Here is a 27,827-nt window from a genome sequence, read left to right as displayed (position 1 = left end):
TTAAAGATGACTTGAGCAGAAGTAAAGATGGAATTGAACCACAATAACCCAACTAGAAAAGTCAAAGGAAAGCCTTACGAGTGGCATGAACAAAGCAGAAGATAAAATATCCGGACTTGAAGAAGTAGAGAATCTAGATGAAATGAGCAAAGAATATGAGAAAAATTTAAATCACAGGAAAGGAGCATACAGAAACTGTGGGAAACCATGGGGACAAAATCCTCAAATTATAGGAATAGGTGAGGGAAAAGAATCCAGATCAATGGCATAGCCAGAGCCTACAAAACACACAAAGAGTATTGAAGTGACAAGAGAAAAATCATAGGCCATTTCATAAAGGAAAACCCATCAGAAGAGCAGCTGAGTTCTTACTGGAAAGTATGAAAGCTGAAGGGCCACGAGTGATGTGTACCAACATGGCCACAATCAATACATATAATGGCCTCGGTTCTACAAGTAAAGGACACAGGCTGGCTAAATGGATCAAGGGGGGAAAATCCATCCATCTGTTGTCTAAAAGAAACACATTATAGCTTTAAAGATGAGCATATGTTTAGAGTGAAAAGTTAAAGAAAATAGTTCCAGTCAAATGGGACCAGGAAGGAAGTAGGCATCACTAGCCGATGGTCTGACAGGGTAGACCAAACCAAATGAAGGCTAATCAGGGAAGGTAAATGGTGTGTTATTCTCATCAGGAAACAATTAAGAAAGAAGACATCACTATCCTAAACACATATGCACCAAAATCTGGAATATCCAATTTTATAAAAATCTGCCACCGTTAATTTTATAAAAAGCATACTATTGAGATTTTTAAAAGATTTTCATTGTCCCTAGCCGTTAGGAAAATGCAAATCAAAATGACTTTGAGATGCCATTTTTTTCCAGTCAGAATGGAAAAGATCAGCAGAACAACTGCCAAATGCTAGAGGGGTGCCAGAAAAAGGGAACCTTCATTCACTGTTAGTGGATGGAAATTCACTGTTAGCTGCTATGGAAATCAATGTGGAGAATTTTTTAAATGCTCAAAACAAATCTACCATATGATCCAGTTATGCTAACTCCTTGGCCCATGTAACCAAGTGACTCCACAGATACTCCATCAGCCATGACCGTTGCTGATCTATTTACAATAGGCAGGAAATATCCTTCAACTAACAAATTGATCATGACTGTGTGGTACATATGCACTATAAAATACTATTTGGTGATGGGAAAAAAAGAAATCATGAACTTTGCAGGTAAATGAATGGAACCAGAAATAAGTATATTAAATTAGGTACCTAGAGTCAGAAACATAACCATGGTATTATGGTATGTTCTCTTCCATTGGAGGGCCCTAGCTCCAAATCTTCAGATGAAGTAAAAAAAAGGGACCATTGCCGGGATAAAGGAGTCAGGGAGTCAGAGAGAAGGGACAAGTAGGGCACAAGTTATCTAATTAGAAAAATAACAATAAGCCCCTTTATGACTATTTGATTGAAGGGCTCCTTCTCAAGCTGTAGAATTTCAACACATGGCAACTCAAGTCAATACCAAGTTCACTCACCCCAGTCCCTCTTCTACCTGTTCAATAATGTCACACCTTTTGCCTTACACTTGAGCATGTGATGTGAAATACTAACCATCTCTCTCACTGATGACTTTAATCATGCCTTACAGTATACATAACGGATAATATGACTTGTGAGGACCATTTACTGAACTGAGAGAAAATGGTGAAGGTGTGTAGACCTAAGAGTTTCCGTAAGAGTTGGAGGTAGGAATTGTAAGGCTCAAAACACACAGATATTCATAGAGCTGACTAGAGGTTGGGCACATTTCAAAACCAAGCTGGTTGCTTCATCATTTCAAACCATAAAAAGACTTGAACTTGATGTACCTAGGACATGTAGCTATCAGTTAGCTCTTAAAGTGTTGTGTGAAAAACAGCCCACTCGGTGGTTAGTAACAACTGCTGCTTCTTCCAGAGGACCTGGATTCGATTCTGAGTTATGTCTTACAGCTGTCCTTATCTCTAGTTCCAGGGAATTTGATGCCCTCTCCTGGTCTCCACAGATACCTGTACACATGTGGTATACATACATAGAGTCTCAGTCTCTCTCTCTCTCTCTCTCTCACACACACACACACACACAATGAGCAAATCTTTAAAGAACATTCACAAGACAGAATGAACAAAATTTCAAAACACTCTAAAATATACAAATACTAGAAAAACTGCGTCAGATCTCCAAATTAGAAAGGGTCTAGGAGCATGTTTCTATCATTTACAGGAAAAAAGCAGCTAATCCCTAAATCATTAAGCACTTTACCCAGTTCCAGTAGATAATCTTAGTACCTCACAAGTAAGGCTGTCCCCCCTCCTCTAAGTAGAAACACAATTATATTATTTTTAAAGAAAAATCTTAATAAATTGGCACCTACCACTGAGTGGACCTGGTCATAAGTGCTTTGGATTTTCCCATTTACTTTGTTTTTACCTGAAAATGAGGAGGAAATGCCATTACTTTTATTATTTCTGCTCAATTCTAGCTCACTGTGAAGGGACAATTCCAAGTCACTGTCTTTGTAGTTTCCTTTCCTATCATTTCAAACATTGATTCCAATGATTGTGAGCACAAAGGTAGGGAAGAGAGGGTCAAGCCTCTGGTAGGCTGTGTCTACTCCACTGGCCTCCCTTCCCATGCGATGTTGACACATACTGATATTTTATTTGTTCAGCTCAACTGCTGTTCATAGGTCAAATATATCTTTTAAAGTACTACAGGGACACCGCTGAAAACATCACGCAGTTCATTAATATAAAAAAATTATAGTGATATATAAATTATATTTATTTTGTATTTTTAAATACTAGAACATGTTAACTATTGAAAATAACTGAAAATGAACTTATATTATACAGCTAGTGAAACTATTTAAACTAGACAACTGAAAAAGAATTTAAAAATACTTTATTGGACCAAATAAATACTTACTTCCAACAATAGTCTTATGATTGAAAATCTTACTCCATATTCCACCTTCTATATTGTCCTTCACACCAAATTCATAAACTGTGTTGGGCTTTAGATTTTCCACAATTGTTTCAGTAGCTGGGCAGAGTTGAAAAATCCATTTCTTTTCTTTATCTTTTTCTCTATATCGAATTGTATAAAATCTGTTGAGTAATGAAAATACGTTTGAAAACACAGGGATATGCAAAATATAAGTCCAAGTTTCTAAGGTTCACTTTAATTATGCATACATTCACACATTAGCATACGAGCACATGCGTATGCAGGTACTTGTATGTCTGCATTGACAAAGGATCCAGAAAACATTGCTGTATCTCTCAGGCCTAGGGTTGCAGGTCTCTGCGGAATGTGTGGCTTGCTACATCCATGCTGGGACCTAAACTCTGGCCCTCATGACGGGGCAGTAAGAGCTCTTAATTGCTGAGCCATCAGTCCAACTCTTTCAAGTTTTTAAATACACATGAGTTTTCAGTCAGATGACTATATATTAAATATTGAACTGTTCTGATATTTTTTAAGTTTAAGGAAATCTGTGCTTTTGTTTTAAAATTTAATTTTCAAGTCACTTTGTCACGTAGCAGCATGGTTGGGCACCAATACAATTTCATGATTCTCATTGCAGTTAATAGCTACTTAGGGATATGAGAAAGAAAATGTTAGATATCCATCCCTTTCCAACTGCACAGAGGACAGAGACAAAGTGTTATAAATAGTGTGGTCTTTTCCTTATTTGAAGAAGTCTTCTCATTCCATGGAGGGTGTACTAAAAGTAATATTTTCCAATTTGGTGAAAGACAAACCTGAGACTTTATGATATATGCAGGGCTAATTTTTAAGAGTAAAACACAATTATTGTTATTTTAAAAAAGGCAAAATCGATAGTTTAAGCTAAAGGTACACTCAGAAGGTAAAGCACACATTTAAGATCACCCTTTGCTCCAGGCCACACAGTTCTCCAGTGTGGATGTTACAGGAAGACATCTCCAGCACAAGGCTTTGCGTGTCAGGCGTGCTAGGTATAACCGCCTCATTTCACTATCTCAAAAAACATCCCGAGTGGTAGACATTATTAGCCCCCTGTTATGACTGTAAGCCATCACTGGGCTTTCCCAGTGTTGCCGGCTGGTGTGATGGTAACACAATCACGAAACAAAGAGAGTTCTGCTGGCGATGTTCGTAGCATCCTGAGAGTAAGCCAGGCTGCGGGTCAGGACCGTGAGTCTCGCACCGCTCTACAGACCAGAGGGAGCAAACTGACATAGCGGAACCAGTACAAGTGTACCGATGGCCCGCCGGGTAAAATAGCAAACTGCAAAATGAAGCCGATCGGTTCACGTCGTGTACAGGATTATGAACATGATTTTTTTTTCCACATTATTCCTAGTATTAGAAAGAGGTAACAAGTGGGGGCAGGGAATGTCATATTTACAGGTGAACTCCAATTACTAGTGAGCAAGCCAGGGGATAACTGATAACTGAGGTAATCTCGACAAGCCAGTGATTCCTTTATATTTTTTAAGTAAGTATTTTAAGCCAATAGAACAAAATAATAGTTGCATATATGATAAAAACAAGCAATATATATATGTATATATATATATAATTTTAGAGCTTTCAAGTTACCTTTATATTTTCTCAAAATTTAGAATGCTCTCACTCCACACCTTTTAAAGCTAAATTAACTAAAATTCACGTTAACTGATTTTCTTTAGGATTTCAAGGTCACTCGCTTACTCAGGCTAAATGTATTTACCAGATATCCACTAATGACTAAGTTTACTATAATGTTCATTACCTTCTCTAGGCACACTTTCTTGATGATACAAATATATTGGCCTAGTGGCGGGGCTAGGACTGAACATAAATTGTGAACTTTTCAAAGCAAAAAGGCCGAACCTTTGTGGGATTAGGTTGAAATAACGAGCTCACTGAGTTGTGGTTTCCAAGGCAACATCACATCTAAGAATGTGTTCGCCTCTTCTCCTAGAAGCCCTGAGCCTGCTTCCCCATGCGCACAAAGCACCCACTTCCTAGCGGAAAACCACTGCTTATTAAACGGCTTTTAAACATGTTTCCATTTTTTATTTTTCGGTAACAAGTTTATGCTTTATGAACTGGTTTAAAGTTGTTTCCCCCCTCCCTTTTTCTTTTTGTCCTCACCAGTAATAAGTATCCAAATAATCAAAGAAAAAAAACAAAACAAAACAGGATTTTTCAGATAGTGGCAGGAGGGTGTTAAGCCAAAGGCTAAACCTAACTGTATGTGGGGGAGAATATGTGCCCAGCTCCCAGGGCCATAAAGTCAGCAAGGGCTTTAGATTTTAGGAACTGAGGGCAGGGGTGGGGAGAGCCTTTGTATAGACAGTCTACTTTCTTAGTGGTTTCAAAACCTGGGCTTGCTTGCAGCCAGTCATTAGTTTGCTTTTTTCCAGTAAAAGCTAATCTTGGCCTCCAATCTTCCTTTCCAAAATAGCAAAAAGCCCAGTGAGTGAAGGGGGCTGTTCCAGCCAGAATGCTCACTGCTACCAGTAACAGATGCTATAGGGTATGAGTCTTCTGTAACAGATGCTATAGGGTATGAGTCTTCTGTAACAAATGCTATAGGGTATGAGTCTTCTGTAACAAATGCTATAGGGTATGAGTCTTCTGTAACAAATGCTATAGGGTATGAGTCTTCTGTAACAGATGCTATAGGGTATGAGTCTTCTGTAACAAATGCTATAGGGTATGAGTCTTCTGTAACAAATGCTATAGGGTATGAGTCTTCTGTAACAAATGCTATAGGGTATGAGTCTTCTGTAACAAATGCTATAGGGTATGAGTCTTCTGTGTCTTTTAAGTCAAAATCTCAACAGTGGCTTATGACCTGCATCAGTTGACAAGCATGCTACATGGAATGTTTGTTGTCCTCCTCCTTTCCACCTCTTCCTGATTCTTCAGGGACCTTAGAGAAATGCCAAGAAGCTAAAATCAAAGCAGACGAGCCCTTACAACTCTGTCCCGATAGTAGGGATATATTCCTGAGGACTACGTTTACCATAATGCACCAGGCATGAGTCAGGGTCCCATTGCTAGCTGAGCTTCTGGGGACAGACCCAAGGCTGTCTCATCGACCTAGTGTTGTATAGCCTGCCAATGAAGAAAGTGGGAGGGAATGCTCCATGGTTTTCAAAGTTCCTCAGCTTCCCATTAAAAACCATTCAGCCAGCAAAGTTCATCTGTTTCAGGTACAACACCCTCTCTAATACCAAATTCATGTATGCAAGCCACTGTGCCTCCCTTCTTCAACAGTCAAGCCGACCTTTCTCAGCACCATCTAAATTGGAAAGAGAATAAGCTATGTACCTTCTAAGTCTTAAAGAAGAGAGCAGGTGTTATTCTGGATGTAGCAAAGTAAATTCTTGTTGATTTTAAAACAAACTATGGGCCTCTTCATAGACTGGGCACCGCTTTAAACCCCGACACTCTGTGGGTGCTCCATGAAGACTGTGTAGGAGAGATGCCTTGCTTCTCCTCAGGCCATTTTAAAATTAGACTGCAAGTGCTCTCAGTAAAGTTTTTCAATCATCAGCAAAGAACCATTTAAGCTATTGGGTTTATACTTATATTTTGCAAATTCACTTTTCCTGAGGCCCACTCAACAAAATAAACCCTTTCCCTAAACTTGACCTAGATTGAGGCAAAACATAATAAAAACCTGTGTTGCAGAAGACTTCATATTCTTGTTGATTTCAGTTTGTCTGTCAATAACGTCTTAGCAAACCAAGACTTTATGGAATTAGAAGAGGCCCCCGGGCAGCTACAGCTGGACGACAACCAAAGCCTTCATCCTCTTTTCTGAGTCCTAAGCTATACTTTCTGGTCTGCTCTAAATTCTCTTTCTGCTCTGCAGCTTGGCAAAAGTAAATGAAAGTAAACATAGTGACCCAGAATCAGAGAACAGCCAATTGAGTGTTGCTCAAGGCTTTTTAAGTTTGAGCACAGCCATATAGAAAGGCAGTGGCTCCAACTACAGACAGCAAGTGATGCTCACTTGTAATTGAAGCACTAAACGGGGGGTGGGGAATCATGTGGGCTACCCTGGGCTACCCTGGGCCATCCTGGGCTACCCTGGGATACTCTGAGCTACACAGGGAAGGCCTCTTTTAAAAAAAAAACATCAGGGATCTTCAAAAGTAGGTAGTGGTTTGACCATAAGCACATTGCCAACAACAGAGTGGCCTCATGGGAACCATTCCTTCATACGAGTAAATTTTCTCAAAAAGTTTGGAACTAAACACCCTTTGAAACGCTTTATACAATTTTTTTTTTCAGCAAAAGATTAGATATTCTATTCTAAAACCCTCCCTGTGGCAAAGAGACAAAAGAACAAATTTATAATGCAGCAGCTGGCAGTGAACTATATTTAGGAGAAAAGTAGAAAACATCAAAATTAATTTATTCTGTGCAAACTCTCCAATCATTAGCCACCCTCTAGACTACATTTTTACAGTAGGAGTTGCATTTTGACACAACTGTTATTTCCCAAAACATGGGCCCTATATAATTTTTCCTACCCTGTATGTCTAAGGATTCTTCCTAATATCCCTTTGCTAATGATCTTTCTCTATAGTGACTGCAGCCCCACCCCTAGAGATTCTGCCCTTGCTCCATCCTCTGTCCATCCCTCTCTCCTTCATGGTAATTTCAGGGATAGCATGCGATATCCTTTTCTCAAAAGTAAACTTTTCAGTAATTTATCCAAGTGTCTTACTTCGTAAGCACATCAAGCATTTCTTTGATCTTCCAAGGAAATGGTGGAGATGTTTTGAGACCTACCAAATCAACAATGAACTTAACACTCTCTGAAACCTCTTATTGTATTTCACTATAAGCATAACCTACTTTCTTCCACTTCCTAATGATAAAAATATCCATGTCCCTTTACACTCTGGTGTATGACATCTTTAGCAGACTGAAATCTAATGATAAAATACAGTAAATGATCTAAGCTTCCCAAAGTTTCATGTCCACCTTAAAACTTTTCCCTGAGTCCAGTCTTTGGATAACCCTCATTCTGTGAACTTCCTAGTCTCCTCTCCCTTCATGTCTAATCTTTCTATCAGATCCATGTATGTTTCCTTATGTTATGCCTTTTGCACTCATCTTTTCTATTCTTACAAAGCATTTAATGCTTGTGGTACTTTTCCAACTGATCATCTAGCCAGTAATTCTATAGAGAAGATAAGAATAGTACCTTAGAAAATTCTACTGGATTTAGTAGCTAATAGCTCACTGATGACTAAGAAGATTCCATGAAACAGTAGGAATGGGGTAGGAGCCAGTGAGGAGGGGTGGGGAGGCTGCAGAAATCAAGAACGTAGGAGTAGCCTCGGGATTAAGAAAGGAGGTTGAAAAGAAATATGGAAGACAGAACAGAATCAAGACATGTTTTCTTGGGGCGAGTGTGGCTATGCAACTCTTGAGTCTCTCTGCAAGCAGTAGGCAGGATACCAGCAGCAATGAAGGAGTAGCTGGGAAAGAGAAGAGCCTGAGTGCCAAGGACCAAAGCTTAAAAGATGTGGGAAGAAATGGAATCAGGCTTAGGGAAGTCAGAAGCACGATCCTTGGATGTGAGCAGAGGTCAAGCTGAATTTGAAGGGGAGGAGAGCAAGCTAACAGCGATCAGTCTAGATTTCCTCAGCCTTGCTGAAGGTATGGTGAACTAAGGTATAGAAAACAGCCAGGGACCATGACTGCCATGCTGCTGTCACTATGTGGAATGCAGAGAAAAGCTTTGGTTGGGACCATATATGCAGGAACAGAGAAGCAAAAGATAAGGACACAGGTACGAGTACTTCTTTTGAGCAAAACCAGTGTGACCTGGGGCCTTTAGACACTAGAAAATGAAATACCAAAAGTAAATGAATATTTGAATTAGTGTAAAAGGAGAACTCCAGTACATCCCAAAGTAGTAAGAGAAGTGAGGTGATGTTTCCAGAAGAAGGGTATCAACTCAATTTTGTCAGGTTGTTTTGGAGGTAAAAGTGACCCAGAGCAGAAAGTAAGGAGAGTTTCCTGCTGGCCTAGGGACGTGGTCTCTATTACCACAGATAATTATACTGAAAGGCAAGTCACAAGCTCAAGGTTCAATCAAGTGAGACTCCACAGACAGGGGAAATATCCACTTCTTAGGAAGTCTAGGGGCAAAAGGAAATCATAATAATAAACGTTAATATCACTCTTGAATGCTCAAAAAGAAAGAACTCTAATTTTATACTAATAACTAAAATATGAAAAATTTAGACAAATTATAAATTTAGACAAAGTATAAATCTTTAATGAGCTGGCAAAGTGCTGATAAAGCAATCTTGAAAGTTTTGGCATGCTCAAAGAGCAGAGAAGACCAAGGAGCAATCAATGTCTTATCACTTCCTCTACATCAGCTTGGAAAGTTGTCTTTTGGTGTTAGATAGATTGAGGACAAATGTTACCTTCTTCCACTGAAACCTGTTGAGTACAAAGCCATGAATAAAACACAAAAACTTTTGAGCATGAACTATGTGAAGTTATCCAAAATCATCCAGACAAAATGCATGCAAGCAAGAATGGAACTGAGAGGCCATGAATACATACGAGCTGAAAGCTAAACACAAGGCTTCCTTTTTGAAACTTACTAAGTCAGAACTTTGCTCTGGAAAGCCCAAAATTGAGGCATAAGGGGGGAAACTTGCCTGATACTTTCTCTGCATGGGATAATGGAGCTGTCTAGAAACCAATGTTAAGTGTTTTATAAATCAGTTCTTACAGAAGGACTTAAAGCAACCCTTAAGAAGGTACTAAGAAGAAAAGCTCAGCATTATTAGTCTTCTAATTTTCAAGATGTAATCATCCCTTTTAGCTTTATTGCTTATTCTGACCTAGTAAATTGGTATAAAGTGCAGCATGGATATATGAGAGTAGATCTCTCCAAATCCATTTTAATTATTTGTAGTTCTGGTAGATGCATTTGGATGTTTAAAATGTGTACAGTTGTTCTAGTGCTTTTAAGCAAGCACTACTTGTTTTTCCCAAATACCACAAAAGCTTTAGAATGTCAGCTCGTTATTAACTGTGCCAACCTAGGAGCAAAGAGGCCCAGGGAAGTAGAATCCACAAGTATTTAAAATATTCCCTTTCACCCATGACTCTTTAATTATTCCCCAAGTCCCATCTTAATAGATACCTAGTTAGTCAACTCAGATTTGAAAAGATGTAAAAGATGAAAAGATTATTTTACTTACTGAATCTTTTGAACACTTTCCTCAATGTAAAAATTTAAATACTGTGATTGATATACATGACTACATTTATTTAATGACAAGGACAGGGCCAGAATTGGTGAGCCAGAGGAAGGGTAAGATATACTTAAGGTCGGAGGCAGATGAATTTTAAGAGTCCATGGTCTGTATAAAGAAGGTCGACCATTTGTTCTGACTGACCTCTAAATTCTTTGTCTCTCTTTGCTGCCAACTATGGCAACCTTTGTCCATCAGAACCAAGTGTAGATGAATTCTTCATGGAAAGGTCAGTATTACCAAACCATAAATGAAGAGAAGTCATAAGACACTAGAGGATACTTTGCTCTACATGCTACCAAGAATTCCCCTGGCTGCTACTGGTCTTGGTGGAGCACATCATTTTAAGGATTCATCAAGCAAGCTGAGCAGCCATTAAAACCAAACTACATTTTTCTGTAAGAGTATCAAATTGCCCTCCTTCTTCTCTCCCTCATTCCTCTTTTTTTTTTTTGTAAGAGGTTTTTTTAAAAGGGAAAAAAACAACCCATTATTGTCTCAGTGTTGGCATACTGGACGACTCCTCTAAAAACTGGAATTATTGTAAGACAAATATGCACTTTCAAGAGTATCTTTTCCAAGTAAAATAGGTCTCAGGCTTAGTGGTGGGTAAAATAAGGAATATTTCAGATTCTTTGCAACATTTTTAAATTATTTTTAAAGGACGGTTTTGGAAGTAATCATCCACATGCTATTTTATCCCTGGTGGACCGTGGGCATCTGAAGGAAAGTTTGATTTCATTTCTTTTCAGCTTAGATTCCCTAATCAGAGTAATTTAAAAGGTACTTTTGGAGAGCTTGCAACAACTTTACAAGGCATTTCAATTCAAGCACAGTTTAGACAAGAAATAAAACCCTAAGCAAATAATCTCACAGCGCAAAAGCTCACACAATGTGCTCAGCTCTCCCTAGTCCGAGGGACGTGCAGTTTAAGTGTAATTCCTGGGACAACACTACTCCAGGAGAGTGACAATGGAGAATGCTGTAACACATAACGCTGAAGAGGATTTACAGCACGCACAGATGAAGTCATCCTGTAAACATCCCTGCAGTGCAGCAATTCCAGTTTGAGGAACTATTCTAAGAGAGATTAAATCATGCTCTCAAAGTCTTGTATAAAGATGTTTGTAGAAGCTATAGTCATAACATCATTAACACTTCAAAAAAATTTTATTTTATGTGTATTAGTATTTTGCCTGCATATATGTATGTGTGTCATGTTTATGCAGTACCCTCTGGGGCCAAAAATGGTACCACATCCTCTAGAACTTCAGTTAAGATGGTTGAGAATATCATGTATTTGTTGGGTGTTAAAGCCTGGTCCTCTGGAAGAGCAGCCAGTGCTCTTAACCTCTGGCCTATCTCTCCAGGTCTAGCAACATGATTCTTGTACCCGATATCAGAAGAATATATAGTGAACTAGGATATTCACATATTGGAATGCTACTCAGGAGTAAAAACAGAATAGCCTTTGACATCAGCAATGTTAGAAATGCAATTCAAAAGCATGCTGGAAGAAATGAAGACAGGCTGACCCTCCCTTACACTGTTAACCCATTTATACAGGTCTCTAGAGGAGGCAAAACTAATCTATAGTTACTGAAAATCCAACCATAGGATGTTCCGGAGTGGGGGGTACTTTCTAGAATGCTATTTATTTTTCTCTTTTTTAATTAGTTCTTTTGTGAATCGCCTACAATTTATTTTGATCATCTCACCCCCAGCCCCCAACTAGAACCACCCTCACTTCCTACCCATAGCTCGACATTGTTACTAGACATCACAGGTTAGAAGATAAAAATCCCACAGGTTAGAAGATAAAAGAGGAAAGGGTTTCCTCTTTTGGATGTTAGCCAATGAGCTCCTATTGACCCCCAAACATTGCCACTGTTCTTTGTTACCTCCCAGAACTTGACAATAAGACCCTATTGCTAGAGTCATGGAACATGGAGAAGTCAAGCTGATCCTGACCTGGAAGTTTCATCCTTGCCCTACTGGCTTGCTTTCATGAGAAGGTGTTATGCATGCTACCTACCAGAGGGGGAAACCGCCACCCATTTGTCTAACTGTGATCCCTGAAGGTTACAGTAATGACTGGCCTCACAAGACATGCTCACCAGTGCAATTGTGGAATGAACAGCATGGGAGTTACTAATCCCATTCTGGTGTATTTAAGTCTCATGCCCCAAGATGAAGCCCATACTTGACACCATTACTGGGGCATGAACCTTGGGCTAGATAAGTCACGAGCCCTCAGCAAGAACCTAGTAGGCTGTGAAATGGACAGAGTATTAGACAGACTCCTAATGATTAACCTTTACACTGATAGAAGCCACTTAGGACCATGGTTCAGTGTTTAACACATTGCTTATTTACAGACAGAGCCAAATAGTGTATTGGGTTTAGGGATAAATGATTTGCGGTGATTTAAAAACATAACATTTGTTTTCATTTGTTTTACCAAAGAAAGCTGTCGCTTCACCTCTGGCTAATTCTCCCGTGTTGTATGCACATTTGGCTTCCTACGCCAGTTTTTCTCAACGTCAGTGGACATCAGAATCCTTTGGAATTCTTTTTGAAACACAGATGGTTTAGCCGAGAACTTCTGATCCAATGAAGTCTTGGGGCAGGGGACCCGCAGTTCCCATATTACCTGTTCCACAACGATGGCAATAATGATGCAGCCTGGCTAGACCCAGACTTCATGGCCTTCTGCTTCAAACACTCTCACACTTCAGAACAACAATCCACACTTGAGAGGTGGAGGCAGGAAAGTCAAGGTCAGCCGGAGTCACAAAGTAAGGCCTAAGCCTATGTATTGATTGTTTTCAGCATTGGCATACACTAACACTGGAATTACCATGAAAATTATAAATACTTTCAAGAACCAACCAAGCAAAATAAGTCATAGGTTTACTAGTGAATGAAATAAGGAATATTTTAGATTATTTGAAAGGATACACACACATACATACCCATACGTACATACATATAACACATATCACTCTACATACATATATATTTATGTATATATAAAACACACATATATGATATACATATATACATGTAATTCTTTAGTTTCTTAGGCCACTCCTCTGTGCTTTTTGCGTGATATTTGTTCTTTCCCCTTGTGTTGCCTCATTTGCTGGTAAACACATCTGTATGTTTTCTACTCAGCTAGATCCTAGTGCTGTCAATGGCAGGGGCCCTGTTTTAGATATTAGTGCAACCCTCATACCTAGACCACCTGTATGTGGTCTAGGTGATAATGGATAAGTAAATGCTAGCGCTCCAACGTTTATGCATTTTCCTAAGCACATGTCACTACATCAAAAGCAATGAAAAGTAATTTCCAATATGGGGACTTACCTGTCACTGGAACAGTGACTTGGCAATGTCCAGTCATGGTGAGGGTTGATGAGGAACCCCCAGGACAGGAAGACGGAGCTCGGTGTCAACGTGCCCACCACCAGCTGGAGGGGTTTGCGAGTGCGAGATTTACCTGTGGAAGCAGCACAGAGTTAATCCTAGGCACAGTGCCTTTTGATTGATGTTTGAAGTAAGAAGCATGTGTAAAGATGACTTAGAGAGATGATATTCCTTTCCCGTTTGGCTTTAGACTGTCAACAAGATAGTTTTCTGAGTCATTTCTGGTCTTCATGAGTGTGCTTTTTAAAAAATACATAATGTTATATAAATTCTTTGAGAATGTTTATAGCTTTTCATATTGTCTACAAAACTGATTTTTGGCCATGAATTTAAACATGAGTCAGAGGAAATGCTTTATAGATATTGGGTGTGCATGTTTATATGTGTACATATATGCATATAACATGTAATTAATATATATCTATATATATGTATATATAGATATACACACACATAAACCATATGCTATGCAACAATACCTGGCTTTAGTTTCCCTGGTCATATAGTTACAGAGTGTTGTTGCGTGCGATTAATGAAGTAGACACGCAGACAAATACTTTCATCTCTGTGTATATACACATGCTAAAGAAATTGCATCATTTCTTTCAGAGAGACATTAACAATATGCCTTTTAGATGAATTAACATCCTCCAAAAAGAAAATAAAATTATTGTGGCAGTTGCATGTTATATTATTTATTATTACTATTTTACCAATTATTAATATTATATATAATTTAATAATAAGCATAATATTACATTATATTCAAAATATAACTTAAACTGGAAACTCTTTTATTGTATATTGTATATTTTATTGATATTTTATTGTAATAGACATATGATTACAGCAAGCACACAAACAGAAAGGTGTCTATATTTTTAATAATTTCATTAAGGTGGGAGTAATACAGAGAGCACCTGTATTCTGATGGGATTAACTAAATGTGGGAAATACCACAAGTTACGCTAATGAATGATAGAATCCTCCCACCATGGGGGTAATGATGCAAGAGTGAGCATTACAATCTTCAAAATCATGTGAATCTATAGCACTGAGAAGACAGGGAAAGGAAAGACCTTGAACACAGGGTCAACAGGGGAAATAACCAGCTACTTAGAATCTATGGAACAGATGCCAATGCAAAACAAATGGAAGTGATTCCATTAGTCACTGCGTCTCTCCCAGATGCAGAACACAAAAACAAAACAAAACAAAACAAAACAAACAAACAAACAAACAAAAACCAAAAACAGAAATGCTATGCATTGCTGGAAAGGAAAGGTGGGCCATTGCATAAGATAAAACCATTTCCTGAGCTATGAATAAGAAAATGAAAATAATCTCCACAGCCAAAACTTCAAAATGAAGTGAGAGTAGAAATTATTATTATAAAAGCCTCAGGAGTCTGACTTTCCTTTAAGTTTTTATTTATATGATCAGAGTTCCATAAAAAAATAGTTCACTAAATAGCTATCTGAAACCAGGGTATAAAACTACCATACTCACATTTGACCTTATTGTTCAAAAGTTTGAAAACTATCCTGAGATACTGAGCTTCCCTTTTGTGTTAAGACTATATATATATATATATATATATAATATATATATGTGTGTGTGTGTATGTATATATAGTATATGTATAGAGAGTATATGTATATATGTAGATATTTATATGTAGATTTTATATGTAGATATTTATGTTTCTTTTTATATGTATGTATACATACATATTAATGTATGTATATTTATATGTACTTCCATATATACATATTTATATATTTTTATTGGTTATTTTACTTGTTTACATTCCAAATGTTATCCCCCTTCCTAGTTTTCCCTCTACAAACCCTGTATTTCACCCTCCCTTCCCCTTGCTTCTATGAGGGATATATATATATATATGGATATATATGTGTGTGTATGTATATATATATATATGGATATATATGTGTGTGTATGTATATATATATGTATATATACATATATGTGTATACATACATCTCTTCATATGCACTTCAAAGAAAGTTAGAAACCCAGATATGAGTTTTGAACTTGTACTCTATGCAACTTTGGACAGCCATTTGTTCATTTATAAAATAATGCTGTCATGTTACATTCACAACAAACAACTTACAAACGGGAAGAATAGTATAATCACCTCATGTTTGCTTCCAAGTTGTGTCTATCCCTACCTTCAATCAAGATTCTCACCTCTCCTCCTTGGAGGTCTCATGTAGCCCATTCACCCCACCATCTACATGAGAGATGATGGTTTATGGAGAAGAGCACTTGTATGTTTGCAGCCAGTTAATTGATAGATAGATGATAGATAGATAGATAGATAGATAGATAGATAGATAGATAGATCCAAATGCTTAATCACCCAATGCTACTTGTAAAAGAAAAAAATACAGTCAAGCAAAGGGTTAGTAGGTGTTAGAAACAAATTTCTGGTGGCCAGCCCTGTGCTGATACATTGAGTACAAATTCAGAGTAGCCCAAGTTCCTAGGCTTGGTGTGGTTGAAGTGTCTAATGCTGTTCCTTCTACCTTATTCCTCCAGGGAAGCAGAACAAGCATCCACAAAGATACTTCTCTGTGGGGCATCCAGGGTTACTCACAAGACAGAAGTGGTTAGGGGATGACTGAGTGAGAAAGAGTTAACACCCGAAAAAGCAAAACCTCGTGGTCAATGAAACACAGGTAGAAAGAAGAGGCCTGTTTTCCTTCACGCTCTGATGAAGTCTTACTAATTGAATACAGCAAGGTTTTAATCTTTTATCTTTAAAGGTTCCCCCACATTGCTATGATTAAATACCCCAGCAAAAGCAACCGAAAGAGAAAGGGTTTAACTATGGCTCACAATTCAAGGGCAATTCCCTCATCACATAGAAAGATATGCTATGGTAGCATCAAAGATAGCAGGAGCTTAAAACAGTTGGTCAGGGCACAAGCAATATCGAGAAGCAGAGAGGATGAATTCATGCACACAGAAGCTCTCCCTTTTATTAGGTTCAGGACCTAAGCTCAGGAATTGCATGGCCCACTGTTAGGATAGGTCTTTCCATTTCAATTAATCTAATCAATATAATCCCCCACAGGCATGCCTGGAGGGCAATCTCTCACAGCTGTGCCAAGAGGTATGTTTTTCAAGGGGATTTCAGCTCCACAGTAATGCAGAAGTTTCACTTTTATTCATAAGTATGCTATCCATCTTCTGTCTCCAGCCTTCCTGATGAGAGATGTCCAGAAGGGAGAGACACAGAGTAAATAAAACCAAAGCGCCCATTTCTTCAGTATACAGAAATGAGTTATCCTTTTCAAACACAGATGGTTTCCTTAAGCCAAGGTTAGACCAAAAAGCTGTGTTCTTAAAAATCTGAAAGTCCAAAAGAAGGTAAGTGGTCACCTTTACAGAATAGAAACAGGCTGGTAGGAACTAGCCCAAAATGATGATGGCCACACGCCAGGGGCTGTGTTACTTATCACAATAACCAGGGTGAAGAGGGTGTGTTAACTGTCTGAACCTCAGCTTAAACTGCCAAGAAATGGCAGTGCCAACCTGTGCTGAGAGAGGTCTCTAAGGCTAGGCTATGCCACTCTTCCCACAGGGTAAGCTCTAGAATCAGGAGTGACACCATCTACACCCACACAGTGTAGGCATTCCCAGGGCATTTCCTCTCGAGCATGGTGCAAAGTTAACTACATGAAAAGCCAGTGCAAAGACAGTACCTGAGCACGACTTCTTCTGGCTGGGAGGAGGAGCAGGTCGCACGACTATCAGATACTTCGGCTCTGCATCTGAAACAACAACATTGTCTTTCAGCAAGATTCTTTCACAGCGAGCATGGGAGTCGGCATACTTGTGTCCTAAGCGAACATTTCCTGGTGTTAAACTCTCTCTGACCCTGGTACCAGTGAATAAGAAGATTCAAGAACTGGAAATTTAATACTTCCTTAAAAGCCCATTAAGTTTTAGAAATGAAAATTAGATCCATATTTTCTAATCCAAATGGGCATGGGTGGGGGAAAGGTCTTTATAAAGAAAATGCTACACAGACCTTTCTTTTTAAAGTAAAATCACCTTATTCTTATTAATTCACAAATAAAAACATCACACAGCAGGTTTAAGGAAACCACTCAAAATATTTGCCCCGTCACAAATGCTATACATCTCAGTGAATGTCTATACAGTTAGAATCTCCAAATACAGGATGGGGCCACCCACTGATCTCAACATTTTTAACCCAGAATTGCTCCTGTTTAAAGGAAATACTGAGACAAAGTGTGGAGCAGAGACTGAAGGAAAGGCCATTCACAGACTGCCCCACCTGAGGGATCCATTCCATATACAGTCACCAAACCCAGACACTATTGAGTATGCCATGAAGTGCTTGCTGATAAGAGCCTGATGTAGCTGTCTCCTGAAAGGCTCTGCCAGAGCCTGACAAACACAGAGGTGGATGATCACAGCCAACCATTGGACTGAAAACAGGGTCCCCAATGGAGAAAGGACTGGAGAAACTGAAGGGGTTTGTAACCCCATAGGAAGAACAACAGTATCAACCAGCCAGACTCCCAAAAGCTCCCAGGAACTAAACCATCAACCAAAGAGTACACATGGAGGGACCCACAGCTCCAGCTGCATATGTAGCAGAGGATGGCCTTGTAGGGCATCAATGAAAGGAGAGGCCCTTTGTCCTGTGAGGGGTTGAAGCCCTAGTATAGGGGAAGTCAGGGCAGGGAGGTGGGAGGGAGTGGTTGGGTGGGGGAGCGCCCTCATAGAAGCAGGGGGAGGGGAGAAGGGATAGGGGTTTTCCAGAGGGGAAACCAGGAAAGGGGATAACGTTTGAGATATGAATAAAATATCAAAAAAAGTCCACTCTGAAGCTATGCAGCTTTGCTTAAGGTTTGACTCACTAACAACTACAGTGTATGCATCTATCCAGAGCTAAAGGTGGAAAAGGAAACCCTGCAAGAGTTGAAACGGAAAAAGAACAATAGCTTTCCAGCCTTCATGACGCCTCTCTTCTTCCCTGCACTCTTTCCAAGTCCTCTACTGCTGCGCTCCTGAAAGCCTTCGTGAATTTTACAGTATACCCAACACGTTAGTTCACACCCACCTGCGTGTGTGTGTGTGTGTGTGTGTGTGTATACACATATATATATAACACATGCTTTCCTAGGGCCCTCCAAGGCCAAAAGAGGGCATCAGATCTCCAGAAATTATAGTTATGAATGGTTGTGAGTCACCCATGCGGGTGCTGGGCCTCCACAGGACAGAGAGTGCTCTTAACCTCTGAGTCACTGCACCAGCCAGATATAATTCTTAATGTATTTATTAATTCTTTGACATTTTCAAACATATATACAATTTGTTTTCACAATATTTAGCTCCTGTTTCTTCCACTAACAGCTCCTGGACTCAGTCCATTCCCATCCCCCACTCACAGTTTGTTTGTTTGTTTGCTTTTTCATACTCCCCTGAGCTCTGTTTTGCTGCCCTATAACGCATGAGTATTGGGCCACCCACCAGAGATTTTCATTGATATATAAGAGACGATCCTTAAAAAGTCTTAGGTCTTCAGTAAAATTATGTTAAACCCCATTACATATTATACTTAATCTCAACTAAAAGGCTGAGAAATGATGTTAAAATTAACATGTGCATGCATACTTAATAAGGACTAATTTATGAAATAGAATTTTAAAAAATGAGTATACTCAAGAAAACTGATTGGTAAAACATGCACAAACAAATGAAATGCATCTATGGCCTGTAAAGCATCGTTCTTTGAGCAAGTCTATTGCACTAACTGCTGATGAGTTATCCCAATGTTTCTCGAGGATCTTTGGGACCTGAGACTTCTGATTCATCACTTGCTTTGTTTTTAATGTGAATTTACATTTACCCTTTGTGAATATAAAGGGGCCTTATTTCCCAAGGCTACATCGAGCCAACTTCATTTGCAGTTGGCAACTGATTGGCCTCTTCCCATTTGCTATAAATAATCTGTTCAATTGCTTACTGAGGAAAGCAACCCAGGAAACTCCTGGAACTCCCCTCAGGTTCTACTGCATAGTTGCCTCGTGACTAACACACAGAGAAGGTGTTCAAGCTTTTCAGAGCTTCATAGGTTTGAAAGTGTGCCTTGCTGATTTGAAACTCACATAGGAGAAGTCCTCAACCCAAATTCAGTAACAGGAATACAATCACCATTGGGTGAGCTTATTAGGGATGTAGAACACTACAGGTATTAATAAACTACTATATAATATATCTTCTTGTGTACAGAAAACTGTGTCAATAACTTTATAAACTAATGATAAGTCACGCTGATCCTATACATCCTGGGCAATTATGCTGTGTTATAGTGAGCTCACTGAGAGAAGGACAGCTTCTTGAAATTCCTCTATTTTTAAACTTCGTGTGTGTGTGTGTGTGTGTGTGTGGTCAGAGGACAACTTGTAGAAGTCAGTTCTCTCCAACGTGTGAGTTCCAGAGATCAAACAGGTCACAGGGCTTGGAGAAAATCACAATAACCCTCTGAGTTAATCTTGCCAACCCCTGAGATTGTTATCACTTTGATCTTTGAACTTTAGTTTTGTAAAATTAAGTCTCATGGGACAATGGAGCATGTATGAGAGCAAATGGAGACAGAAATACCACTTGTCTCTGGATTTCTGCCTCCCTCTTCAAATAAAACATTCTAAGTGCAGCAAGCTCCAGGTTCTGTGAGACCCTGCCTCAAAAGCTAAGGGGAAAAGTAGTAGAACATACTAGAATTACTGTTCTGGCTTCCACATGAGCATGCACAGACCAGCATGTGTGTACACATAGACATATATCACACAATGCAGCAGAAGAGAACAAGCACACCCTATCACTGGCTAAGAGAGAGGGAGTGGAGGAGTCACCGATAGCCCCTGTACACCACATTGTCCAGAACGTGCTTTGGTAAGAAGTAAGGTGGTTATGTTTAAGCCCAAGAAATCCCTTTGTGCCTATTTTGCTGTGTTAGCCAGTCTGGAAGAAACGGGGAAGATGGGACAATTCCCTTTCAGTTCTCCCTCATTCCTAAGTTAAAAAGAATACCCACCAATTGCACGCCTGGGTCAAAAGTGAGATAAAAGTTGGGATACACTATGCAGCCTTTCCATAGTTCTGCTTAGGAATTCCTCTGCGTGCAGGAACTACAAAACGCTTATGCATTTCCAGCACTACTGTTGAGAGTTAAAGATGTTGAATTGGAACTCAAAATGGGCATCGTGCACTACCATGGCCAAAGGTCCAAGCCCTATAGCATACAGTTTCCATCCTTTAAAATTACATTAATTAACATTTCATTCTCAAAAGAAAGTTTTGTTTTTCTCTTCTTCCCGTTATCAGTAGGTCTGGATGTTAGATATTTGAGATGGTATCACAGGTACCTAAGTCCATGATTATAAATAGAAAAATGGGGGAACAGCACCAGGTATTGGCAGCATCTCCATTTTGATTTGTGTGTGAATCTTTAACACAAATCGCAAGATGTAAAGCATTAATGCGAGCGGAATGTTTCAGTGAACATGTTTCAGCAGTTCAACCTTACAGCAATTATAAATAAACCCATTAACATTTTCTGGAAAAAAAAAATTACATTAATTAGTAAATAACACATGACCAATCATGGTAGAGACTATGGGAGGAAGAGGTTTACTCTTTAATGATAATCAACCCTAATTTTTGAAACAAGGACCCTCAATGTTAGTTTTGTAGGTGGCCCTACAATTACAGAAACATCTTAATCTAGACTTCAAAATGGCCCTTTTAATAAGTCTCAAAAATGTACTTCTAGAGAATGAGGGTCAATCGTGAGCTTTACTAAATTGCTCATTGTGGTAGTCCTCAGAGCTAACTTTTAATTACTTCCTTAAGACAGACTAATTTGATTATGATCTAGCAGCTTTTTGAAAAGGAATACAAGAGCAATACAGATGCCAAAGACAGTACCCAGGATCCAACACAGTCATGGGAACAACTTAAAATCTGTGTGTGTCATGTTCCACACAGGTTTTGCATAGTCTGCGGAAGTGTGTCAAAGCCTGGAACAGAAGTGGCACCCTGGGCGTATGTATTCGCCCTTCCTCCTCCTTAAATACTCCCAACCCAGTATTTCAGCAATGTTCATGCTCTCTTAGGGATACAGACATGGGAAGATAGGGCAACTAAAGTCAGTATTTCTATTCCATTCTGCACTATGAATTTCTTTTGGATTTGTAGCAGACTGAGAATATTTATATTTACACATTGGTCTTAGCAGACATTCTGCCAAAAGTAATTATTTCATTATCCAGGAACATATACAATTAGAATCTTGGTGCAAGAAAATCTACATAGGATGCAGTTACTTTACACTTGTAATTCTGGTGGCTACTCCTACACACTGATACGGCCCAGTTAAATTTAATCTGCTTAGTATTTTAAGTACCCTAGGATAGGGAATATGAGAGCTTACTTTTTAATTAAATTTAAAATTAAAGTCATTTACACACATATATTTTTTAACTCAAAGATATAATCCTACTATAATTTCCCACTTAAATTCTAACTATTTTTAGATCTGCTTCTATTAGAAGACTCCGGTCTTGCAAGGGACAGTGCTCAGAACTTCACAATGGCAAGCATTTCTGTCGTGCAAACCTTCTACACCATGTAGATGTCTACACAAACACTAAATAAACCAGGGTAACCCTACAAATAACCCACGTAAAGAACTTAGACACTCATTCATTCGTTCATTCATTCCTATGTCTCTTGTTTCTTCCTGCCCCTGTACCTGTATCTTCCTCACCCTCTCTTTTTCTCCCCTAATGACTTGGTTTTATGTTGAACTCCATCTCTCTCTCTCTCTCTCTCTCTCTCTCTCTCTCTCTCTCTCTCTCTCCTCTCTCTCAGGCTGGGGTTCAATGATGCTTGGCTATTAATGGGACAAGGAGAGACTTCCCTGGGCCCTTTTTATTTTCTCCCATTGCTAAACGGAGACAATCACACCAGTGGCCAGTTTCACAGAACTTGTCATGGTGGTTAAATTTATTTCTCATTATACAGATGACATGCTAGCTACTAATTTGTATTGTACTAATTATGTTAGCAATATTATCAATTTTCTTGAATATATGTTTTCTATAGGCTTGGAAGACAGATTATATGGAAGGAAAATAATGAATAAAAACATGCATCACAGATTGTAAATTACAATTCCACCCCCTCCCCCAAACTATACACCAGACTCATTCATAGATACCACTGTAAAAACATCTTCAAAATATATTGTCAAACAGAAGCTAGTGGTACAGTCCAATTAGGTATAGTTTATTACAGTGAACAAGCATAAAGTTGGTTTGTAAGACCATATCCATAGGTCCTAAAAACACAATTGGCAAAATGAAAAGCCCATTTTAGGAAGGAGTAGAGGTTCTCTTTGGGGAAAACATTGATGGGACATTTTTCTAGACACTTGGGGGCACTTGCTGCTCACTTGAGCCAACACTCAGTTATCCACGAGCACATTGACTACCAGTGGCAAAGTCCCATAGTAGTCAAGAATCCAGGGAGAGTGCTGAACTAAAGTGTTATTAGTAAGCATCGTGAAGTTGGCCTAGTGCTAAGTCATGAATATAATTTATAAATTGAATGAGCCATTTCGACTACTAGCTTTTTGTTAGTGGGCAGAAAAACTATATATATAACTGTTTATATATATATATATAACTGTTATTATCAGGAACTAAATGAGCCCACTTTTTGGAACATTTCCAAGTCTCTATAGAGAGACTTGGTGAATTCAGCTCAGTTTAGACCTGTCCACATTTTGAGTTCAGGCTTTGTTTATTTATGTATCTTTAAGCCTGAAAGCAGCAATTATCCAATTAACACATTCTGAAAGGAGGAGTCAATGGAACTTTGCAGGAAGAATGGAGAAAACCATCAGGAACTGGAGACCAGCAACATAAACGCAAGCCAGTTTTTAGGAAACCTCAAACTTTTTCAGCAAGGAATTAATAAATCTATTTACAGGACTGACTCTTTTGCTTAACAAAATTGTTTATAGCAGGCATGTGTTTTAGTGTGAATAAATAAACCTTCTCCTTTTCTGCCTAAAGAAATAATTGGAGACAATTTGAAAGCAAACCCTGGACCGTTTGGTATTTCCATCAAATATTACAAAATCACTTAAATGATGAACTTGTGCCCAGTCTGACAGAACACACTGCAATGCCCCTCAGTTCAAAGAAAATCGTGGTTTCTTTAGCCTCCAGGACTGGAATCACAACAAAGTATAAAAGATCTACAGAAGTGTAGCCAGCCCTATCGTAGTACCACCAGCAATGCAAGAAGGACTTGGATATCAGCCACTGAAGGTGGTCACAGACCTCATCTAAGGGAGTTAAAAGCTCTGTCAGTGTATGCCATCGGACAAGTCTTCAGGGTTGACTACACCAGTGAGAAGCAGCCTCTGCTCTCCATGCAGTGAAATGGGTGGGGTCTCAACACATGGAAAGAAACAGTTCTGATGGCATGCAGATCCAAAACAGAGGGCTTTTCTCTCTGAACCAAATGTCCCAGACCTCTGCTGTAATTTCATTCCTCACAGTCTACTAACATGTCTGGAAGAAAACACTTTCATGGTGTCTCTAAAACTGCACCATTTCAAAACCCCATCCCATTGAAGGAGACGTCTCTGGAGTTTCTCTTGGGGTCCTGCTTTGAATTTGATGAGATTTGGGAAGGCAATTCTATTAACTACCTATGTTAATTCTGAATCCAACATAAAACAAACAAACAAACAACAAATAGTAAAACTCTTCTTGAAAAGCAGAGAGAATGAATTAAGGACATAAAAATAATGCCTTCTCCTACCTTTCCCCATCTCTGCCTTGATCTGTCTTGGTGTTTATTTGACACCAAGTGACACTCTGGAGATAGGCTCCATTCTCCTTAACCACACCCAACCTCACCTCTGACTTCCAACAACTTTGAGCTTCTCTCTGCTTCACTAAGAGGCTTAATTCGTACACAAGATATTGAGAGAAAGAACCAATTGGGAACCCTAGCAAGTCATTATAAATCAAGTCCAGCACAGTCCCTTACTCTCTCACGTACACACTCTATGCCCTCCCATGTGCATGTGCCAGCTTGCAATCTGCACATAAGTGCCAACCACGTGACACCATTTGTCATGTTGTGGTGCAACACAAGGATGTTTCTAGATTCATCTTCCTAGTCCTGGACTTTATAGCCTCCAGAACCATGAGCCCAGACAAATCTTGTTTTAATAAATTCATAGTCTTGCGTAGTCTGTGATAGCAACAGGAAATAGACTAAGATAAAAACATGTCCCATTAGTGTCTCTACAGTGGTACATTCACGCATGGATTAGGATCTGCTTCATCCAAATACCCTAAGGGATGTACAGTGATATCTCCAGCTAGTGCGAGCACAACTGCCACTATGTCTGGCCACATGGTACCATAGTGTGTGTGTGTGTGTGTGTGTGTGTGTGTGTGTGTGTGTGTGTGTGTGTGTACACATACTCTAGCTCTTCTGAGTTCACACCCAAGGGTCTGCTGGAGATGGAAGCATGCTTAAGTTGTTAATTCTGAGACATAACCGGCCAATCAGACAGTTTATGTAGAGAGGTGGAGGCTCTGCGTGAATGTGTGGGGAATAGATGAAGTATTGAGTAACTGTGTAACACTGACATGGGCACAGCCCTGTCAAGGACTCCAGTGTCCCAGACCCCTAAAGAATTGGTAAAAACCCTCCTCAGTTCAGGTTCAGGGAACTAGCAATTCCTCCCTCTGGTTAGGTTTATGAATGTTGGCAGTTTGTGTAGAAACCAGCAGTTGAAACTTCCTGGGCAAGAATGACTACCACCTGAGACTGCTCCCCTACAGAGACCTCCTACCTTGAGGATAATAAAGGCGCTGAGGTTCCCAACTGTGTAGGAGGTGCCTTCCCAGCCCAGCACACCTGACACTAACTTGTCAGTGTGTCTGTCACTGTGTGTGTCTGTCTGTGGTCTGTATATCTGTCTATCTGTGTGTCTGTTTATCTGTCTACAATTTCTTCATTTCCTTGTTGCCTAAGTCAGGTTTCCAGGACCAAACTACGCTGGACACAGTGAATGGAGGCATGTGAGTCTTGGAGACAAAACAATTGAGAACTGAACTGAGAAGGTGAGGGGTGTGGAAGACCAAGGCACAGACGTTCATGCTTCTACACCGCAGCCCAGGCCCATAGGATGTCACCTACTAGATAAAATGGAAAGAAAACTATGAATTGAAAAGAGTGACTCATTTAACTCTGAACATGAGGTCCTCCCAGGGCACTTGTCACCTGCTCACGAAGCCAGCACTGATCTGACCCTCACTGCCTGTCCCTGCATACTGGGTGTGTCTCTGTTCCAGGTTAATTTTGTTCCCTGTGATCTGGCACAGAGCCTGGTTCGTCTCATCCAGCTACTGTCACAAACTAATCCCCCTCCACTTCCCTACTCAGTTTCTCTTCCTGATATCACAAATACTCAGTAACATAATTCCCTGACCCTTGTCCGAATGGCCAGTGCACATCCTTCCTGACTTAGGGAACCTTTGAGATACTGAAGTGCTGGCTTTCTTGACTATAGCATTCTCTTTGCCTATATTATATGTGCACCTCACAGAGAATCTTAGTATGGAGTGTTTGTTGTCTATTAATGGTTTAATGTTTGTCTGGGGCTAGCTTTTGAAGTAGGGTCTATTCTGGTGCACACACACATTTACCCATGAACTCTGAAACTTTTTAACATTATCTTTTTGAAAAATCTAGTGAAAGACCAAGACTTCATTTGAAGACATTTTTTCCAAAATGTAGTGTCCAAAGTCAAAGACTTCAAACAGCAAACCTCTCTTTTAAAATATTCTAGTGGGCATTATCAGGTAGAGATACAGGTCCAATAATAGTTCCCTAAGAGGAATTTTTCCATAGAGCTAAAAGGAATCAGAAATGTATATCCCACTGGACTGAAAAGCACGGTGCTGTGGTGGCTAAGACCAAGTCAGATCTCGGGTCGGCCTGCTGCTGGTGTATTCCCAAACCTCCAGGGATCCACTGGCTTCCTTGTAACAAAGAGGATGCTGTTAACAGGGTCTGTTCTACAGGGCAACTCTGAGGATCAACAGACCAATTCCTCGGCCTAGGACTTTGAGGGAACTAAAAAAATCATTGGCTGATGAAAACTCCCATCCCAGTATAGGCTGATGAGCTACTGTGCACTCTTTTTGGTGAGTGGACACTGTTGGTAGTCTGTCTAAGCTCCACCCCTACAGCTTCCTGGCAAGAGTATGCTCCGCCCCACAGTTACCTAGCAACAGCCAGCTGTGCCTGACACTATATAAGGGGCTGCTTGGCCCCTCCTCCCTCTCTTGCTCTTTGCTCTCTTCTCTTCCCTGCTCTTCTTCTTTGTCCCTTCTCTCCCCATACTCCCTTCCCTCCACGTGCTCATGGCCGGCCTTTACTTCTTTCTTCTACTCTTCTCTTTCTCTCATTAAACCTCTCCACATGGAACCTTGTTGGTTTGGTGTGTTCCGTCTGGAAGCAAGCCGAGATTTAAACCCCACCAGGTAGAGAACTCAGAGCCAACGTCCTCACTTGATTTCCCTTCTCACAGAGCACCATCAGTAGCAGACTGAAGTTTTGGCTGTCACCTACTGATCAGACGGTGAAAGATCCGAGGATCATGCTAAGAACACTAGGTTTCCCTTCCAAATATAAGTAGGTATTCCGACTGAAGTGGGAAATCCTAAGAAAATGAGAGACGTCTAATAATCACACCAGACAATAGGTGTGAATCTCAATATGCCAGGCAAATCGGGCATTTGCCGAGGGTAGAGTCAACCCCTAAGCTCAAACAACTGTTTCTCCAGAGGCTGCTGCTACATGCCAGGAGGGATGCTTTGTTTTGTTGACAAGGAGCCTTGTTTGGAGAGCTGAGGAGAGCTCAAATTCATCGAATCTAGTTATCAAGCAATGGGGA

The 27,827-nt window shown here is 39.7% G+C and overlaps 1 protein-coding gene across 1 annotated transcript in view; it reads right to left on the bottom strand.

Annotated features, from left to right (window-relative positions):
* The window catches only part of Abi3bp (ABI family member 3 binding protein), a 197,424-nt gene that overhangs the window by 107,208 nt on the left and 62,389 nt on the right, over nucleotides 1-27,827 (bottom strand). The window contains exons 3-6 of the mRNA XM_032900306.1: nucleotides 17,500-17,568; nucleotides 13,706-13,838; nucleotides 2,982-3,163; nucleotides 2,428-2,483 (exon numbers count right to left, since the gene is read on the bottom strand). Of these exons, the coding sequence (XP_032756197.1) occupies nucleotides 2,428-2,483; nucleotides 2,982-3,163; nucleotides 13,706-13,838; nucleotides 17,500-17,568 (440 nt within the window). The remainder of the gene's footprint in view (nucleotides 1-2,427; nucleotides 2,484-2,981; nucleotides 3,164-13,705; nucleotides 13,839-17,499; nucleotides 17,569-27,827) is intronic.

This window comes from Rattus rattus, chromosome 4 (assembly GCF_011064425.1).
Source record: "Rattus rattus isolate New Zealand chromosome 4, Rrattus_CSIRO_v1, whole genome shotgun sequence".
Lineage (NCBI taxonomy): Eukaryota > Metazoa > Chordata > Mammalia > Rodentia > Muridae > Rattus > Rattus rattus.
Note: the sequence above shows the minus strand (reverse complement) of the source record. Positions and strands in the feature narration are given on the sequence as shown.